Genomic DNA, 21,589 nt, shown 5'->3' on the forward strand with positions numbered 1-21,589 from the left:
CTCTATTGCTGCCTGGCTGTTTGTTTGGATTGTTATTTCTCTGCTAACAAGCCCTTCCTTTTTATGAGTACTGGCGCGGTAAGTATTTCTGATTGAAAAATTGATGTGTGGTTCCCTTGAGGAATTGAAATTCCCTTTAATGGTTTGTCTTTCCAGATGCAAGCTCCTGTGCCTTGGACTGTGAGTGCCATTTGTGTTACAATTAGTACCATTATTTGGTTTATTTATTTTGGTTCTATTTATCTTCACACTAAATTTTATGTCTTTATATCTGCGGATCATGAGGACCCAAGTGCATGGGAAGCACCCTGTCCTCTTGTAACACTTGAGAGCTTTGCTAATTTTTTCCTACACATACCTATGCCATTATTATTTGTGGCCTAGAATGAACCCCATGTTTTTCACCTCTAATTTGGTTTATCTGGATACTATTTGATATAGGTGATCTCTAATTGTTACATTTTTTTCTTAGTGTAGACACAGACATTAACCTTGAGTGGATTGATGTTTAAACCATTGTCCTTATGCCAATCCATCAGGATGTTGATATTTGGAGTAAATCTGAGGGTACTTACCTCCAATGAGGACTGCGATATTGTCTGTGTATAAAAACCTGCAGCCTTGAGGATTAATAACAAAGAATCAACAACCAAGCACCACAGTACCGAAGATAGTGCACCATCCTGTGGACAGTCTCTTCTGGGCTTAATCCATAGTGCATAGTGCCGTAATTTCGATTTAAGAATCCTTTGTTCCAGCTTGGAAGTGATATTTCTGGATACAATAGGATCTATGTTTCTATTCCTTAGTATGTCATTAATGACGTAAGGAGTTTAGTTGAATGCACTTTCAATATCAGTGAAGATATCTATATACTATAATTTTTTTTTGGCCTATTGATTTATCAATCCTTCAACCCAAATTGTGTAAAACAACTTCACAGAACTTCCCTGCTTAGTAGGCAAATAGTTTTGAATGAGTTTAGAATCTTCATAAGATTCTTTTCCCGGTTTGGGTATATAGCACACCTTGGATGTCCTCAATCTATTTGTTATGTATGAAGACCCCGAAGAGTTGAAGTACGTATGTTCTGATTACTGGTATGCCTTTAACATAGCAGGAAAAATGCTCAGTGCTAACAAAGTAATTGCCATTCAACTTAGCCAATACTGATGGTTGTATTGGTTTTGTTCCACTTATCTTTGCTACAGCTGTAGTTCTTTGATGTGGGAAGGGTTTTATCTTTCTCTAGCAACTCACAATTGGGGATCTCATTGGGACATTTAAGATGTTGCTTTTGTTACTGGCTGATATACCACCTTTTAGAATCCCCAACAATCCGATATTGATTTGCTTTGAAATAATTTTATTAATTTATGTTGGTGGAATATTTTCTACCTCCAGACTGAACTTTCTCAGGCTTGTTTTTTGGTTTTGTGGACAGACTTAGGATACTCAGTAAGAGTTTTAGGTATCCTATCTGCTGGATCTTTTTTATCTTATTGAATAACCTCCTAGTGGGGATTCTTTTCCTATTAAGAACATCATTCACTTAAAGACATTCCTATATGTTATCAATGTCAAACAGAACCATTGAGAAATTGACGAGCACCTTATTGTGAACCTAAACTAAGTATATACTTCTGTTTATACTTTTGAACTGGTAGGTGGGAAGCAATCGGCTGCCTTCGGGATTCGAAGTTACTTGTGATTTCTACACAGTGCTTGTGAATTAGTACTAAAATAATGAAATCAGTTACAGCACAATAATTTTTACAACTAATCTGTACAATGCAAAAGAAATTATAAAATCATAATTTAATTTTTAAATAAAATTCAAAGTGTATAATTGCACCTAATTGGTCATTAAAAATCTCTAGTTTTCCATAATATTTATTAGATTTTTTGTGATGGTCACAATAAAACATAATAAGGCATGATAACGTTTTGTTTTATGTACTTTGATTATTTCAGTCCTGTTTGCCATCTTCAGGAATAAGTCAGTGTGCATAAACTACTCTTAAGTTTGTAAAAGTCTGAAGTTTGCACACACTCCTTTATTCCTAAAGACATCCCATATGGCTGAAATTGTCAAAATAAACTAAACTAAAATTTATAATGTTCCGATTTTGTTGAATATAGGGGAGGGAGGGCTGACTGATTCCTTACAATAAAAAATCATAAAATAAGGATTAACATAAACAGCTTATTTCAGTGGTCAATGTTTAAAAAAAGTAGAAAATTCAAATGGAATCTATTCCATTACCTTCCTTTTGATATTTCTATGTTTTAATATTTAATTCATTTATTATTCTTAAGATTTAAAACTAATATCTTTTTAATAAATGGAATATGGTCTGGGTGCTGTAAAAAAAACTCAAATAGTGACAACTATTTTAATGAGCCAATGTTTCGCCCCACGTTGCATGGCTTCGTCAAGGCTAAAAAATATATAAACTCTTAGCATAAGTAAAAAAAGTAAATGGAATTTCATCTCTTAGTTTGTACTTTTTTTTATATATTTCTTGTTTACTTTTATGTTTCATTTTATATCCTTGTAATTTTCCATTTACTGTTTTACTTATGTTAAGTGTTTGTATCTTTTTTAGCCCTGACAAAGCCGTGCAACGTAAAAATGGGCGAAATGTTGTCTCATTAAAATAGTTGTCACTATTTCAGTTTTTTTTTTGTTTTTTTACCGCACCCATACCATATTCCATTTATTAGTAATACACACGGTCAATCACCGATCTTCTAATAATATCTTTTTGTATTTATTTTAGCAATAAAATTCATATGGTCTATTGAAACTAATAGTTATTTAATATATATGATCTCATTTAGTCTGTTAAACTTAAAAAAGGTTACTACCTCCAAGAATCAGTTATTAGTCCCAAAAATTGTGTAAATACATATAATACTTTTTTAAGAAAATTATATTTTATTTAGTTTTCCTGGAAAGGTGTTTGTAACTAATATCTTTCATACACTAATAAATGAATGTTCTAGACTTCTATTCTATTATTTTGTTAATACGATTTACCCCAAGTATATTACACCAACTGAATAATTTTGCTTGAGTTACTTTTTTTTTTTACACATTTATAATTGTTTTTCAAAATGAAATAAAGTTTCATAATTTTCTTCAACTTTCTATGGTATCATAACTGTTTTGTATGAAATTCTTAATTGATGCCTTGGTACATGAAATTTGGCTTCTGTGACTTGACCTTATGTTTTTTTCATTATTTAAGTTCTGATCTTATTTTCTGGTACACAAAATCAACATTTTGACTATTATTTGGATTAAATTTGGGTGGGTTTAATTTTCTTTTTCTCTGAATACTTTAGTGGTTAGTTATTTTAATCATTGATATGGACTTGAATTAGTAGGAATATCTTAATCCTCCTTTACTACTTAACTTTTTTTGCACTCTCCTATGTCTTAAAGCAAAAGTGTGTTCCAACCAGGAGGGGTTGGTATTTTATATTTTTCTTGATAGATCAAACACACATGACATTGGAAAAATTAAGTTTATCATGGAGTTTCGTCACATTTAAGGGAAGTGAAATTTGACAATTTTTTTTATTTATATGCCTGTGGTATTAGTATGAAACGTGTCCAGAGAGTATTAGTTCTCAATTTTATTTATTAAAAAAAAGCCTTCTGGGGCCTCAGATACCCTGCAACAATGACCATCTATAAAGGAATGGTCGTGGTTATTCTGAGGTTTGCCTCCCCAGCCTGGATCCAGAATCTCTCATCGGCAGAAGAGAATATTGGCTACGATCCAACAGACGGCTTTGCTTAGAGTCACCAAGGCATACCGGAGTGTTTCACATGAGGCTTTGCAAGTCCTGGTAGGAGGGGTACCTCTCAATTTCCTCTTTCAGGAAGAAATGATGATGTGTAATTCAAGAGAGAGGGCTCGGCAGGTCTGCCAACAAATCTTCCGGTGAGGATTGATGAGAGTCCAAGCAAATGGAAAACGATTCTCCGGAAGGACACCACAGAAGAGTGGAACCGACATTGGGTGACAAGCCCAAAGGGTGTTAATGAAGGAAATATTTCTTCCTTAAGGAAATATTTCCCTGATGTTCAGTCACGTATGGAAGCAAAGCGGGCCCTTCCAGACTACTGGCTCTCTCAATTTCTCACAGAGCATGGGAGATTTTGAGCATAAACTTCATGGCCACGGGATGGCTATTGATCCCCTTTGCTCCTAGTTGTGGTGTTCCAGAGAGTGCTGAGCACATCATAATGGACTGCACTGACTTTTATATACTATAGGCCAAAGTGCCAAGAAAAACAGGATTCTACACCCTAACAGAGGATGGTTTCCCCCAGTTAGTAATCGAAGAAAACTTCAAAGAATGTATATATGGGTGGAAAACAATTGTTTGGCCAGTCCACTCTAATCTTTATCAAAGAAGAAGACCACCCCCTGCAAGGCCAATTTACCACTCAGAGGCGCAGAAGACTCAACCTTCAAGCAGAGATTGTGCTTATAAATCGATTTATTAGCCATAGTTCAATGCTATATGTGTGACATTGAACTACTGCTACAAACCTGTATTGCTTACAAAGTAGGGAAAGGTGGAAATAAATAAATTCATTAAAAAAAAAATTTATAGGTTATTGTAGGGGTATATGTTACTTAGTTTTCATGGAATTATCTTCTATGCAGGTTTAAGTTGTAGCAGAAGCTTTTTTATGCCTTCCTCATGGAACTATTCTGCCATCTCCTTCATCCACTTCAAAACCTTAAGTTCATCTCCTCATCGGTTTGAAAATTTTTTCCACCCATATGAGTCTTCAGGAAGGTGATAGGATGAAAATCTGAAGGTTCCTATTCAGGGGAGTAAGCCTGGTGGTTCAACATTCCTACCTATAACCAGTCCAAAAGCATCTTGGAGATGTTTGGTGTGGGTGTTGTGCAACTATCGCACTACCTTCGTCAACATTCCCCTCCATCTATTTTCAATTACCCTCTTGAGCTTTTTTAGTGACTTACAGTATTGTGTAATTGTCTCTTCCTGAGTTAAAAAATCAAACAAACTAGTCAAGGTAACAGTTTTTCCTTCTACGAGAAGGAGCCTTATGACAGTCTCCACTTTGCAGGATTTGTTGTTGAGATATTTCATAGAAGTGGTGGACTCTACGAGTTGAGTTTTGGCATGAACGTGGGTCTCCAGTCCTCATTAGGTTCAAGAACCCACTACCTCTCAGAGTTGCTAACTTTAAAAAAAAAAAAAAAATTTACACAGTACTCTTACTTTCTGTACATGCCTGGTGTTATTTGAACATTAATCCCTAAGCTTCCATTATACTTGGGGTAAAATATTTCATTTATTTTTCTATTGCCATCATTTGCCTCTCTTTTTTTGTTTATGAAATATAATAACAAGTATATTTGTTAATTATTAAAAGATCTTCAAAATCTTTTTGTTTGCACACCAAGATATTTTTTCTTCAGTTTTTTGGTAGGCTATACATTTAAATGTTTCTCTCCCCTTTATATTAAGTAAGGTTCAGAAGAGTCAAGAAGTAACTAAAAGGTATGTATTTATACAATATGGTATGATACTTTTTTCAATAAGTGATATTTTGATTTTAAAAGGCTTTGAATAGATCATAGATATTATTAATACTTTATTAAAATTGTTGTTTTAGTTTAAATTAAACTACTGAAGTATTAGTAATTCTGTATTTACATGTCACAGTTTTAAGATTATTAAATACTATTGATGTGCCCAGAAATTATACATTTTAACAGAAATTTGTGTACATGCAACCTTTCTTGTATTTTCGGGTTAGTGAGACCGTGGTGGTAAATATTCATTTTTATCTTTCATTTATTTTCTTAGTTTGGTGGATGTAGAAAGTTTTTTTTTGTTATCTCCTAAGGAAACATGATTGCTCCTTCCATAATTTAGAAATCTTATGTTAATTGGTAAAAATTTATTAATTTTTCTAAACTAGGTTTTCACTTTTTATTTTACTACTCCCTTTTTCTTGCTGGTTATTACAGATGTATTTTAAAACGTTTTTTATTATTACATTTTTTTCTAGACTTTTTGCTTCTATCAGGAATAATTATTAATATACATTGTAAAGAAATAAAATATTGGACCGATGTAATTAGTTTTTTATGTCATTCGTTATCATTTTAGGTTATTATTAAATTCTATATTCCGATGAATATTATAACTAATGTTGTAGGTAAGACTTGGCAAATTTTGTATTTACATTTAAGAACATTGTTCCCCAAATGATTTTTATTGTTTTGAAACAGTTCAAGAATATATGTCCTCAAATAATTTTTTTTTTTTTTTAATCTCCTGTATCAAAACTTGGAGATCTTTTATTTCTGCGACGATAATTCCAAAACCTCATAAGTACATTTTTACAAATGTAAAGTTTTCTGTGAATTCTAAAGTTATGTGCATTTTAGGTAGTTTTAGGAATCGAAAAAATTCTTTTATTAGTGAGTTTTTAAAACCTCTTTTATTCTTAAAACTACAAAAAATAATAAATACATCAAACTTCAAGATTCACTTATAACTTGACTTTAGAAAAAAAAATGTAATTAAGATGTTTTCGAATTAAGTTTGATATACGAGGTATGTCCAGAAGAGTACTTAATTTTTTGTATTAATAAAAAATACAGGATATTTAAGTATATATACGTTACCTATTTTTCCATGTAATGGGCTTCCTGTTCTATAAAGATTAAAGTCGTGGCATAAGCTTTTATTTTTTTGCCCTTCTTTTAGAACTGTCCTGCCATCTCCTTCATCCACTTCAAGACTTCCTGTTTCACCTACCCATTGATTTAACATTTTTTTCCATACATGTGTGGTAAGATGATGGAAATCTGAAGGCTCTCCAAGTCAGGGAATTAAGAAGGGTGGTTCAATACGTCCCAACCAAACTTGGTGGTGTTGGCCATGTGCGGGCAGGTCTTGTGTAATAAATGAACTCCCTTCGTCTACTTTTGCTTTGTTTGTTCTCTTTTTATTTTAAATTGCTCTCTTGTCTTTTTGTAGTTTTTGGGCTGACTTTGAGAAAATCCTCACCTCCCAATTCAGATCACTCAATGAACTCATAAACTCAAGGGACCCTATTCAATTTGTGCCGATCTGTCAGTTATTTTGAAATTTTGAAATTAATATTGATCAAAATTGTTGATGTCCTAGAATTTCTGTTATTGTTTCGTGTTAGAAAGATCTGAAATGTCACATCACATACATTTCATCCAGTGTCTGTCATTAGTCTTCATAAAAAATTTCCTCGATTTTTTATATTTAGTCATTGATCACTGTTATTCCTTTGCTGGCCATAAATATTTGTTCTTTCTTCATCAAACTTAAAACACCACTTAAATACGTCCGTTCATCATTCCTGTAAAAAATTCAAAATGCCAAAAATTTTCCTTCCATGAGAAGGATCCTTATGGCAGAGCACGCACTTCGCACTTGGTGGAATTTCTTATTGACATATTTCACAGAAAGAGACACTATTATGTTAGTTTTGGTATTGATGTGAGTCTCTGGAGCTTGTGTTCCAGAGACCCTCGTTACACCTCAGTGTTACCAACTTTTGAAAGAAAAAAATCACTGCATGACACAACAGCTCTACAGCACTCTGACTTTCTGGACATGCCTCATATATTGCTTTAATGCAACTATAATTGTAATATATTGGAAGATGGTCAGGGTTGCGGTCAATAGTCAATCAAAAATAGTTTACAACTATTTATTTTCCAACGTTACGTTTACGGTCAACTATATATACATATAAACTGTAATTGTAATTTTTTTTGTTCTGAAATGTCTTTTTCCTATGATTCCATGACTGTATTCACTGATTCATTAAATACTTATTCTATCAGTCATCGTTTTTAATATAAAATTTTCATATATAACCAACTTTATTCCAATAGCATCAAAAAAAATTTCCCTTTAGAGAACTTGGTCTAAATCAAAATTTGTTAATTTAGTTTAATCAAATAGATTAAACCCTATGTAATATTATTTATTCCTGTCCCTCCTTTGTTGATTACTTTCTTAATGATACTGTCATTACATTAAGTATGTTTATTGTTGTGTATTCACTTTTGTTCAGTATACTTGTTTTTAAACCTGATTCATATTGCTAATGTGCTTTAATCATGGAACATCCCAAAAATTTTTTTTGCTTTATTTTGTCTTGTCATGGTATAGATTATACCATTATCTGGGGTTACTTGGTTACAACCCTAATGGTCTGTCAGAGAACTCTAGTAAAAAAAGTAATCCCTATCTATGGTACTATCTTTTTAATACGTCCTGTTCAAAATAAAATAATTTTTTTTTTTTGTGCCACTATTCAAGCTGTGATATGTTTAATTAATAGTGTATGCACCAAGATATAAATTTTTATCTTTAAATTTTAAAATTGATAGCTGATAAATTGGTAGTAACTTATATTAAGCTTACTATTCATTATGTATCCCATCATTTTCTATTATTTAAATCCATCTCTGAAGTTTGATGATTGTGGGCACTTACTTTTTTGGTTTATGCCAGTCTCTAAATTATTCTAACCTACATTAATTTAGAAACTGAGTTTTCTTCCCTTTTGTATATCAGTTTTTGAACAATTTTAGTGGAAATCCTGTGAATTAAGCCTACAGATTTGGCTTGTCTAAAGTACCTATTTGTGTACGGCCAACTGTGGGATAGTTTTGTGTTGACTATTCCCTCTCCCCGAATATGTCCTTACTGCTTTAAAAACCATTAATATAGTTCTGTATCCTTCATTTACTAAATTTAGAATTTTTTAAATTTAAAATGTTAGATAACACTATTCAATAGTTGGTTCTCAATTATTTATTTATCAATTGTTTTAATTTTTGATGCACAGTATACCAATCATCATCTTGTTTTTTCAATGTTCTATTTTAATTAGAAAGGGATTTTTATTTTGTGCAAGATAATAAATGTTTTTTCTAATAAATAAGTTTTAACTGCACTTAGATTAAATAATATAGTCAACATAGATTATTTCAGTTTTTATTTGGTATAAAAATCTTTTTTTTAAATTTATGGGGTTCTTTTCTTTTATTTAAAGTAGTAAAATTGATGATTTAACTCATCGATTAATGTTCAAATTATATATAATTTTCTTATAAATAATATCTTAGGAATGATTACTAATAATTAAAAAGTATATTTTAAGTTTAATATAGTTAGTTGTTAGTTTCATTAATTACTTTTTTTTAATTTCTTATTACTACCTCACTCACCCTTCCTATTCTATTTTGAATTTGATTTAATATGTTTTAACTTTGAATAAAAAGTTTAATGTAATGCTATAATTGGATATTGGAAGGAACTTATTTTTCTTTAAATTATGGAGTTAAAAAAATCATTAATTGGAAAGAAATAAAAGAAATATTGGTTTGTGCATTATTTGTTATGTAATTGTATCATCTGTTCGAGATAGGTATGAGCTAAATTCATATTAAATGCACATGCCACTATTGAACAAGATTGAACAAAATTAAAAGCAGATATATATTTGTATATATTTATAAATTAATGTAATATTGGAACATTTGTGTGCGATTCAGGCTACTAGAAGATCCCATGAGAGGAGTTTCGCCAGTGATTATTCCTCTGGGAGGAGCTACTTCGATAAAGGTGGAGCCTCCACAACTGCTGGGGGGTATATAGGGGATAAAGGATACACAAGGGAAGTAAGAGAAAGAGGTAGCGATTTTGCATTCAGGAAGCCTGCAGCTTATTCATCTCCTAGGGGAGGTGGAGGATATCGAGGTAGATCAGGACGTGGGGTCAGATCTCGAGGCTTCAGATCAACCTCATCTTTCCTCAGAAAGAGAGACTCATTTGCAATCAGAAAACGTGCAGGCCTCAGCAGTAGATCTGACTACATTCGTCGCCTAAAGCAGTTAAGAATGAGGAGGTAAACATGAACAAATCCTCTATAGTGTCCTCTTTATAATGTAAAGACAAAAAATATTAATAAAAAAAAAAAAGAGGTGAGAGAATTTACCAGAAACAAATTAAAAAAAAAAGATATGTATTTATTAACCTCTTCTGACAAAAAATATGGTGAAAAGGTCAATCTTGAAACTTAAAAATACATCCCCTGGGATGATGTGAGTATTTCAATTTTTAAAATCTGAAAGATTTTTGGTAATAATAAAAAAAGTAGTAATAAAAGGAAAATAAATTAGTATATTCATAAAGTATAAAAGTAAATTGTAAGAAATGTGATAATTAATACTATATCAAAGAGCTTTGTTTCCATCATAACTAACTATTCTATTATCAGATCATAAGCAAATCTTTTCTTAATTGGAAGCAAGTTGAGCTTACCTTAACTCTATCACTATAAATTCATTATATGGTTACTTACATGAAGAGATTCAATGATAGAGTGCAAGGGAAAAAGTTTTATGACCATTCTTTAAAAAAAAAAACTATTACAAATTTTATTTATTATAATGGATCTTAATCCAGAGAATTTATTTAGACACATTTAAAATAATTAAAAACAGCGGTGTAATCATTTATGTTGTGTTAAAAGTGATAATACAACAGGATTTATTATTATAATGAAAAACTGATTATGCCTGAAGAACATTGTATGTATAACATGTGTTACTTGATGGCTGCTCTAAGAAATGGTAAATGTTATGTATTATTGAATGATTTAAAGATTTGAAACCTAGAAATTGTTTTTGGAACATATTGAATTAAATTATTAATTCCAGAATGTTCAGTAATAATGAAACAGTTAGATAGATATATTACTGAGAGTTGTCATTTTTTGGGAAAGTCAACTGCTGGAATTGTGCATAACATATATATCTCAACTTCAGAGATTTTTCTACAGAAGTCTAAAATAGATTGTCTGTCCTTCTCCAAACCACTTCAAGTCCAATCCTGCTGTTATTTTATTTTATTTTCCTCTATTCTTATTGATACTTGACTCCAATTAACTGCTTGTTTTTCCCCTTCCTTGTATCCTATTTTCATGAAAACATACCTCTCGATTAATCTTCCAATTTAGCGTTCATGCTTTGTAATGATTTTACATCTTATTGAACTAAATTCGAAAGTTGGGTACATTTTAATAGTGCCAAATTGGAAATGTATTAAAATAGAATACAAGGAAATTAATTAGCATTTTGTAAATTTGACGATAATTATTACAGCTCTTATTTAAACTTAAATTGGAATAGATTATTTTGACCATCATTGTTATTAATTTATAAATTACCTTAGTTGAATTTTCATTATGGCAGCTTGATGAGTTAATCATTTACTAAAATTATTTTTGGTCTTATGACACAGTGAAACTTAGCTTGAGAGGAAAGGAATACCATATGATCTGTTCAGAATCCTTAATCAAACAAAAATATTTTTAATATACTTAATACTAGGCATATTGATGCACAAAGTAGGTTGTATGGCTGAATTGGGTTTTAGATACTATAATTCATGAATTTAAGTTTTAAAATATGTTTTATCTACATTTTTCCATTTTAAAAATTATAAAGGTACACACCTGCTTTATTTCCTAAATTATTTCAACTCCCATCATAATTTCCTTATAATTTAATCCTCTCACATTATTGTGATATAAAAACTTCCTGAGATGGTATCTTAACCATTTACTAGTTCTAGGCCTTTATTTTCAGGTGTATTATCTATACATTTTTTTTTTCTGGGAGGAAAAAAAAGCAGTTCATGTGCTTATATATAATGTGTATACAAATCACCTTTACGCACAACTGTTGTTCAAGCAGCGGCACTTCCTTACAAAGTATAGAACCCCTGACCCTTCATGGGTTTATAATGGTACAGATCTTCATTTTCTCATGTTTAATGTATAGATTATGCACCACTGTCGAATTTGGTCAATAACCAAACTTTGTGCTCATAACCTGATGTTATTAATTTAGGATGTCTTGTGACCAATAAAAGTCAGGGAATTTTTTTTAATTATGGAAAAGTTGAACAAAAATGGGAAGATTACCGTGGTTTGGAAATCCATGTTTAGAATTTTTAAAATAATATCAAATTATTATGTAAAGAATTATTATTTAAATTAATCATTTTTATATCAATCATTAGCAAACAGAATCAATTTAAAGAGAAAAAAAAAATGTATTATGTGACTTAAATATGTATTTTTCAAATTATATTCCTCTTTAGTACTTTTAATTTTGTTTATTTAAAAAAAAAAAATATTTTTCATTGTAAGCAGTATTAAACCTTGGATAAATACAAAATATTAAAAAAATTTATGAATACCTGAAGGTGAAAAAAGGAAAAAAAATAAAGTATCCAATTCAGACAGGAAAAGCGGAGACCTTCCGAACTTTCCAGATTGTATTGCAGCTTCATTATATTTTTGGCAGGAACAAAAATAATATTCGTTATTCCCAGCTTGAGAAACACTAAAATTCAAGTTTCCATAGCAACAGAATTTTGTGTTCATTATTTTCTCCTTCCCTGGTCTTGAGATTTTTTTTTTTTTTAAATAGAAAAAATAGTAATAACTAAAACATGAACTACCTGGTCAATAATATAACTATACTAAACTTAAAATTAGATTTATTTTTTGTGACTCCTGATTTTTCTTGAATGTCTGACTTCTTTTTTTATCAAAATGTAGGAAACTTCAGTTGTTCCATTATTTTAGCTGCTTATTTATTAAAGTTATTAGATGCCCCAATAATCGAGATAAACTCAGCTTTGTTATTATGTTGTCCCTTTTAAGTTGTAAAATGGTGTCAACATTTGGAGTTTCACTGTAATTTGACAAGTGAAATGATAATGATTTCAAAAGCTGCCATTTTTTCCCTTTTCTCACATATATGTTATCCATAGATACAACAATAATGTTTTAAAAACTTAATTTCTTTCAAAAGTTTAAATAATAAAATTTACTTAAATCATTCTGATTACTGATTTTCTGTTTTGTTTTTTTTACATTTGATTTAATTTAGTATTCAATTTAGACTTCTAATATTGTTCTAGTTGCGGGTAAGGGGGGTGATTTATATATGATGACTTAGTAATGTTGTACAAAGTTTAAAGGGTTTTTTTATATAGCTATTTAAGATTTTAGGTAATTTGTTGTGAACTTAATATTTTTTAAATGTTTAGATAGGAGCTGTCGTAAATATAGTATATAGAGCTGGTAATAAAATTTATTTGTTTTATTGATAAGTTATTAAGTATTTATCTATTATTGCCTATAATGTTTTAAATCTTGTTTCTTTTTTTGTTTTGTTTGTATACTCCTCTTCATTATATGTCTGAATTTTTAGAAGATTACGTGCTCTCAGAAGAGCTGCAAAAGATAGCGATGAAGATGCCGAACAGGTTGAAAAAGTAATAATTTAAATTATTTCTATGAATTTTTAAAACATATACAACTTGTATAATAATTTTTATTTGGTTTTATTCAGGATGATGAAGATGATGAAGTGGAAGAAGTTGAAGGTTCTAGTGGTGAAGAAGAAGTAGAGGAGGAAGAAGAAGAAGAAGAAGAAGAAGAGGATGAAAGTAATGAGAAAGAACAAACTGGTGAAGATGAAATTAAGAGTGAGGTTGAAGGGGCAAATGAAGTGAAAGAAGGTGAAGGTGAAGAGAAAAAGGAAGGTGACGAAGCAGCTGAAGACGAAGCAGTTAAAAAAGAACAACCTAAACAAGTAAAAAAGAAAGTTGTGAAGAAAATTAAAAAAGTAAAAGTTTCTGCTGAAAAAGATGATTCTAAAACTGAGGTAAATAAAAATTATTTTTCATTTTTTATTGATGTAAATACTCTCATTTCAAAATACTTGACAGAAGTTTAAAATTGAAATGTCGTATTTGCTCCAATATTAGTCGACCCCCAATTTTGAAAATAATTTTCAAGAGAGAAATGTGAGGGAAGTAAAAATTTAACATTTACTAATAAATCAATTTTCAATTCTAAAATAAATATCTAAAAAAGAAACAAGCCAGCTTAAATTACACCTGAATAGATAGCATCAAAATAATATAAAAAATGTATGATGAAGCTTTTAATGTAGAACATGACCACTTCGTAAGCCAAATGAGGTTAGCACTCTTAATTATGTTACTTACCAAATCCTATTTAGAATAATTATTTTTCTCTTTCTAAATGAAACATAAGTGATAATGAGTGAACAATTTTCATTTTATATGAGTGTGCGTGCGTGCTTAGTCTTTCACCACAAAATTAAGAAAAAAATTAACTAGGAAGTGATAAACCCTGAGTTGTTCAAATTTGTATTTTTCTAAATAGATCTCAAATTTACCCATAATTTTATTTCTGAATATAAAAACATTTTATTTTTATATCTTTTGATATATTTCTTAATTATTTTTTATAGGATGGAGAAAAAGAAACTGAAAAAGAAAAGGAAGAGAATGAAGAAGAATCTGATAAACCTATGCTTACCGATTTTCTTGGACAGCCATTTATTAAACTTAAGTGCCCGCATTGTCTTCATCTGTGTGTTACTTTCAAGGTCAGATTTTCACCTCAATTTATTGTTATTTAAGACTAATTACCACTTGGATAAGTTTTTGTTGTTAATACGACAGTTATTTTATTTGGCATAAAACTGGTTTTATGTTTGTTTATGGTTTATATTATGTTTTTAATTGCATTAAAGAATAGGCAGGCTAGTAGATCTAGTAGATTTTTCTGTATCCTATGATTGATGAACTGAAAGCGTCTTGAAATTATTTAGGAGAGGTGAACTGTTATAAGAAAAAGTAAACATCAGACCTTAGTATCAGTATTTAATTGATTCTATGCTCGAAATTGGGACTTAAAATATTTATTTCAATAATACTAATATTAGAAGCTTTTGTTTCTCAAAATGAAGATTAATCAAATTGCACTGCTCTGTTTAAAAACACCTCCTACTTTAAGAGCTACTTGCTTCTTCACAGCTGTTCCAGATAGAGAGATTTCAAAGCAGTCAATATATTATATTTAGTTAAGTTTTTAAATGGTGTTGACAAATAAGTTTCAATAAATAAGATGATTTAGTTTTATCTAAATGTAATGCAAAATAGTTTATTATTCTGGGACTAAGGCCATTTTGAGCAATTGTAATGTTAACATAATATATAGACCAAAAAAAGTAAAGGAAAAAATAAAATGGAGGGTTGCTTACTGGTGGTGGCATGTATTTAGGGTGTATCTACTGGAAGGTTAATACTCACTAATAATAATACATGTTTTTACAAAAAAAAATTTTTTTTTTTTTTAAATTTATTTATTTAATCTTTCATTGAACGTTTTCTATTATCAGTATAATTTTGAGTCTGTGGTATCCACTGAAAGGTGGTTTGGATTGGGCAACTTGTAAAGTCAAACTTTATGAGTTCGGAGTTACACTGTTTCACTTTTACTGTCGTTGCTTGTAATTTTCTGTTTATTTTTACTGAAATTTGGATATTTTCTCTTAAGTAATAATTCAATATAAAATTGAATGAGTGAAAATTTACAGGAATATTCTAAACATTTGGACACCCGTAAACATCAAAAAGCAATGGCTGAGTTGTTTACAAAGTTAAGGAAAACTCTTGTTAATATGAGAATGGAACAAAGAAAGAAACAGAGACAAATAGATGATGAGATGAAGGCTAAAAATATGCACCTTAAAACATTCTTTTGTGCTATATGTAAACTGAATTATCGTTCTTTGAAGTCGCAGCATCTTAGTTCTTCAGCTCACAGGGTATATTATTTAATTTTGAAGAATAATGACTTATATCTGCTACCTATATAATATTTGTTACTCTCAATATAAACATAAATTTATTATGTTTTTTATGATTGTAGAAAATGAGTGAATTTCTTCTACCATTTTGCAAGATTTGCCGAATTTGGTTCAAATCTGCTTGGTCCTATGAGTCTCATCTGTGTGAACTAACTCATATAAAGGTTTTTTTACTTTATATATAGTTTATACCAATAATTAGTTTTTTTTCTTTTACATTTATTTATAATTATATTTATTATAGAGGAAGGCAAGGATGGAAAAATTGTCCCGCCCTCCTGTGAGCAAGGATGATGGTGATATGCTAGATCCTAGTAGTTTCATGATACTTGATTCTGTTGGATCCGGAGATGGTATGTTTTTTTTTCTTATTTCTGTAAATAAATTAAATTATTTATTTAATATATTCTTAATTGTATTTAATAAGTAGAATGTAACATCAGAGCATCAACTTTCTCTTATTTCCTGTAGTTAATTCTATAATAGTAATAATAATATGGATTAAATTATGTTGTTTTTTCCTTATATATTACTAAAGAGGGATCCCTACATCTTCTGTTAAACTATAGGGATGAAAATAAAATTGTTAATATATTTAACTTAGTTATACAGAAGAGGTTACCATAATTCATTTAAGATTAAGTTACACAAATCTGATACACTTGTATTTCATTTCTAGCAATTATAGTTACCGCTTTCTTCAGAAGATCCCTGAAATAAGGAATCATATCTTATATATTAAAACAGGACTCGCATCCAATTTGTCAAAAATTGTGACAAAACTGAAACCATTCAGGATTACATTCCTTAAGAACCCGCTAATTTTTATGCAATGTACAGTTTTTCTTCCTAACTATTCTCACCCTAAGAAAAAAATGAACTGAACTTAGTGTCACTACTGTTTTATGTCTTGGAACCACAATTACCTTTCTTATTGTTATTTATTTAAGTATGTTCATTAGCCTTTTTTGTTTATAGATTCTGATGTTGATAAATCAGAAGATGAATCAGGGGAAAAGAAAGAAGGAAAAGATGAAAATGACAAAGATGAAAAAGTAGACAAGGATAGTTCTGGGGAACCTAAAAAGAAAAAAAGATCCGAGATTAAACTTGGTGAGATTTTGTTAACTTCCTAAGAATTTAACTATATTGGTTAAAATCTCAGTATTAATGTTGCCTTAAAGTTGTAAATAATGATCATTGTGGGTTACTCTCTCACTTTTAAATATCTACTCATTATTTTATGATATACAGTAGAACCTCACAGATCTCGTCTGAGGTAGGTCAAAATTAACTAGAGATAAAAAAAAAAAAAGTTGTGTGTATTTAATAATAAAGCATAAACTTTCCTTGCAAAAAATTACATTATTTATATAACATTAGTTTATATGATTATGTAGATACATTCAATAAATACAAATAATAATATATATAAGGAAGATGGTCAGGGTGCCATAAAAAAAAAAAAAAACCTCTAGTAGTAATTACACTTTTATATGAGCCAAAGTTTCCCTACTAGTTGCAGAGCTTCATCAGGGATTACAAATAGGTGTTTGGCAATTAATGAAAACAGAAATAATAAAAAGTAGATAAAAAAGAAATATTAAAAAAAAAAACAGTTATTACTAAGAGATGGGAAATAAGAATTGAACTCAAGAAAAAATTGTTGAATTTTTGTATTGTTCATTCTTTTCCTTTTTTTTCCTTGACTTTAGTTCTTATTTCCCGTCTCTTAGTGTTAACTGTTTTTTTTATATTTCTTTTTTATTTACTTTTTATTATTTCCGTTTTCATTAATTGCCTAATACCTTTTTGTAATTCTTCTTTATTTGACTACAATGTATCCAACGGATTTCCTTTGATATTTTTTTAAAGTATTTAATCACACTGCACATAAAAAATTACCATATAGTTAAAAAATAATCTCACTTCACTAGACTAAGTTTGGGATAAAACTGAAATAATTGCTTTTCAAAGTTAAGTGATAAGAGAAGAGTTTAATTGAATTAACATTTTTGGAAATATATTTATGTTGAATACATCGGTCAGTATTCCAAGAATTATAGTCATGAAGGACAAATTAACCAGTGAGTTGGTTCAACTGTATGTTATGTTGAGGAAACTTGATAGTCTTTTTATTTTAAACTTTATAAGAAAAGCAATTTCAAACAAAATATCCTTATTTGAAAATTCTTCAAATTTTTATCTTGTATAATGATGCTTTTGTAGGTGCTGAGTTTTGTAAGATGGTTGAAGTATATTATTGTGACTTGTGCAAACTCTATTTACCTCGACTGGATGATAAAGATAAAGCACTAACAGTTCATTGTCGTTCAAGAACCCACCTTCAACGCTATGTACGGTTAAACAATACCAGAAAAGATGATGCTACATTGAGAAGAAAAGCTGTGAGATTGCATAGAGAACGACAAAAGATTAAGGAGAAAAAAGAAAAAGAAGAAACAACAGTTAAGGTAATTCTTCCTTTTGAATAATTTTTTTATCCAAGTTTTATGTAAAGTATAATTAATAATCATGAGTTCATAGTTTACTGCGGATGTAACTATGAGGAAAACATGGTTGTGGGTGGGTCAGAAAAAACACAAATTAGTAAAAATGTATTTATTAGTGCCAACGTTTCTGCCAGAATTTCAGGGTAATATGTGCTGGTCTACCTAGTAATAGTTACTTGTGGCAGACCTGTGCACATTGCCCTGAAATTCTGGTCGAAACGTTGGCACTAATAAATAAGTTTTTACTTATGTGTTCTCCTCATATTTATGATAATAATAATCTCTAATTTTCAACTTACACCATCAATCCCATGAAGCAGTTTCCACCCAGGAACCCGAATGAGGAATTAGTTTACCTTCAGATAATGAGCATTTTACCTCAGTAGGGTCCATGACTGGTATTTTTTTAACCAAAAAAATATGTGAGACAGGCGTTCGATCCTACGTCACACCCTCCAGCAAGCCTCTGGTCAGTGAGTTCATCGTGCTTAGCTGAGAGTAACTTCCAAGGAATTCTCACTGACCATCCCTGCATCTCCCACCCGTGTGATGCTCCCTGACATGAGTAATGAGCCAGTGATAGGTACTGCACCCGGTTAATATTATTCAGGTTATAGCATTATGGTGATCAAGATGGGCATATAAGGTTATAGGGCTTAGTAATGAACGGATTCCTAAAATATTAATAAACACAACCAACGGATAAACATCTGGAGGAGATAGGAGGATTGTGTTAAAACTGATTTAATAGATTTAGGTTTAGAGGGGTGTCACTGGTAAGACGTATGTAGAGAACGATTACTGGTATTGACATAAAACCTTTAGGTTCACTAAGCCTTTATTATCATTATTAATTATTATTATAATGAGTACTTGAATGGGTAACTTCCCGAATAGGTGTTCACTCATACCAGGTGACCACACTATGCTCACTCCCTTGTAGGGAATTCGTAGGACTGATGACCCTACACCATATACGTTCATCGTGAATCATGTTTGTGGTTCTTTGGGACCACAGCACGCGGCCAAGGATCTCTAGTCTATAGAGAAAAAAAACAAGTTACTGCATGCGAATAATTTGCATGATATATTGGGCAGTCATCGCATGGTAGTATATAATGTGAAAAAAGTAAATACAAACATCAATTGATAAATGATATCTTGTTTTGAAAATTATAAAGTCGCTATCATTCTGTAAATGCTTCATTGCATAAAATTCAAAAAGCAGATATTGGCGTTGTTTTTTTTCTTAACTTTGCTTTACGAAATATCTTTGAACACAACGTTATTTCTGGCTGTGTATATGTTTAAATGGAAACAAATAAAAAAGTGCTGTACTCGGATAACAAACATTGAATCATACTTTTTATTTCGAAACGTTGGCATATATAAATAAGTTTTGTTTATTTGTGTTTCTTTGCTGACCTTACACCATCTCAAAATAATTGCTACTTTCAATAAACACTATTTATGGGCTTCATTATTACTGACCTTATCCTTATAACGTATACTTTGATTTATTGAACATCAACTGAAATCTTTTGTAATTCAAATGCACATTTTTCATTCATTTTTATTTAGTAATCACAACATAATTTTTTAATAATTGACTTGCTGTATAATAGAATAATTTGCCAAAATTATTTCAGGAAGAAGAGGAGGCTGTAAAACCAACTGACGAAGAACAGATGGAAGTTACTGAGAAACCTGTAGAGGAACAAACTGAAGAAGCAAATGGAGAGGAAGTAAAAGAAGCTGTAGAATCTCCAGCTAAAAAGAACAGTGAAGAAGATGAGGAGAAAATGTGGTCCGAAGTAGACAAAGATCTTTCAGATCTACTTCATGATGGAGATGAGCCACATGATGATGAAGAAGACTCAAGGAAAGAACGTTATGACAGATTTAAGCAGAGTGATAAACCTGACAAAAATTCACCTGCGGAGGCAGACATTAAACCAAATGGAGACTTACCTCCTGCTGAAAAGAAAAAAGTATCTACTGATAATGAGGAAAACTAACTTCTTAAATTGATCTTACTTAGTTATCAAGTCATATGAAGTTAATTATTTATATATTTCTTTTTTTTTATATTCTGAATGATGAATTTAAGATATCTTTACTTACTGTGAAAGTGGTTTCCATAATAATTATGAAGACAAAGGTCTGTGGTTTTTAGTGTAAGTTCTGGCACAAAAACAATTTACTTAGTCAAAGAAATATATTTTGTTTTGTTGGAATTTAGATATATAGCCTTTTACCCTTATAATTACTATCTTGTACCATGAATAAGTATTTCATGATTATACTTTAATCATTTTATTTAAAACTTTATTAAAAGATTAGAAATTTTATTTGATTGTTTGTGATTTAGTCCAGATTCCTGATTCATTAAATGTGTGTGTATTGAACCATAAGGTTGATTTAATTTAATGTTAGTTTAAATGTTTCAAACTTTTGTGGATAATGTTCAATGTGTTTGTTTTTTATTTAATTGTTTGATGTACTAATAAAAGACAAATACTGATGATTTATACTTTGCATAATTTTCTTAAAAAATTTTAGTAGTTTGGTAGGAATTCATATAACTTTAGAAATACTTTGATGTCATATTATATCAATAATTAGAATTGTTTCTATGTATGTATTGTATATGTAATAAAATATTCAAACAAAATTATACCTTTCCAACATTTAAAAAAATACATAATGGACCTAAATAGATTTTTTATTTACTTTTTCCTATGAAACTTATAAAAAGTTTTCCTTTTTATCTATTATCAGCCTAGCGATTAGCTTTTAAAAATTAGAATTAATTCTTTTAAATTATAATAGACATTTTTTTCCATATAATTGTTATTAGCAGGGTTATATAAATACTTTTTTTTTCTTTATGTCATATAGGTTATGTACGGGCCTTGATGTAGATCCAGTTAAATGAAATTAATAACGAGGACCATCCTCCGTAAATAATGTCTTCAATTTGCCTCATGAGTCACTTATCTGATAATTTATTTTGTCAAGTTGAAAAGAACGATTTAACTTGTTCATTATTATTATTTTTTTTTTTTAGCTCAAAACACTATTTTAATATTTTTACCTAATAATATCTAGATGGTGTTCAGTCCAAAGGCCTGAGGTTTTCAGTTTTGAGAAGAATAAGATAGGGAGGGTCACTTCAATTTGATGAAATACCCAGAAAATTACAAACATTAGCGCCACCTAGACAGAAAAGGGCCAACCAAAGCTGAT

The 21,589-nt window shown here is 30.1% G+C and overlaps 1 protein-coding gene across 2 annotated transcripts in view; it reads left to right on the forward strand.

The window, feature by feature from the left end:
- LOC106692717 (zinc finger protein on ecdysone puffs) overlaps positions 1 to 20,691 on the forward strand; it is a 33,370-nt gene extending 12,679 nt beyond the window's left edge. For both annotated transcript variants that reach the window (XM_014438838.3, XM_014438829.3), the window contains exons 6-15: positions 9,618 to 9,970; positions 13,353 to 13,416; positions 13,494 to 13,808; positions 14,424 to 14,561; positions 15,555 to 15,785; positions 15,890 to 15,991; positions 16,072 to 16,180; positions 16,806 to 16,940; positions 18,057 to 18,301; positions 19,990 to 20,691. In XM_014438838.3, the coding sequence (XP_014294324.1) occupies positions 9,618 to 9,970; positions 13,353 to 13,416; positions 13,494 to 13,808; positions 14,424 to 14,561; positions 15,555 to 15,785; positions 15,890 to 15,991; positions 16,072 to 16,180; positions 16,806 to 16,940; positions 18,057 to 18,301; positions 19,990 to 20,358 (2,061 nt within the window). In that variant the 3' untranslated portion in view covers positions 20,359 to 20,691. The remainder of the gene's footprint in view (positions 1 to 9,617; positions 9,971 to 13,352; positions 13,417 to 13,493; positions 13,809 to 14,423; positions 14,562 to 15,554; positions 15,786 to 15,889; positions 15,992 to 16,071; positions 16,181 to 16,805; positions 16,941 to 18,056; positions 18,302 to 19,989) is intronic.
- The last annotated feature ends 898 nt before the right edge of the window (positions 20,692 to 21,589 follow it).

This window comes from Halyomorpha halys, unplaced genomic scaffold (genome assembly GCF_000696795.3).
Source record: "Halyomorpha halys isolate HHAL.00 unplaced genomic scaffold, Hhal_1.1 Scaffold6.1, whole genome shotgun sequence".
NCBI classification, from domain to species: domain Eukaryota; kingdom Metazoa; phylum Arthropoda; class Insecta; order Hemiptera; family Pentatomidae; genus Halyomorpha; species Halyomorpha halys.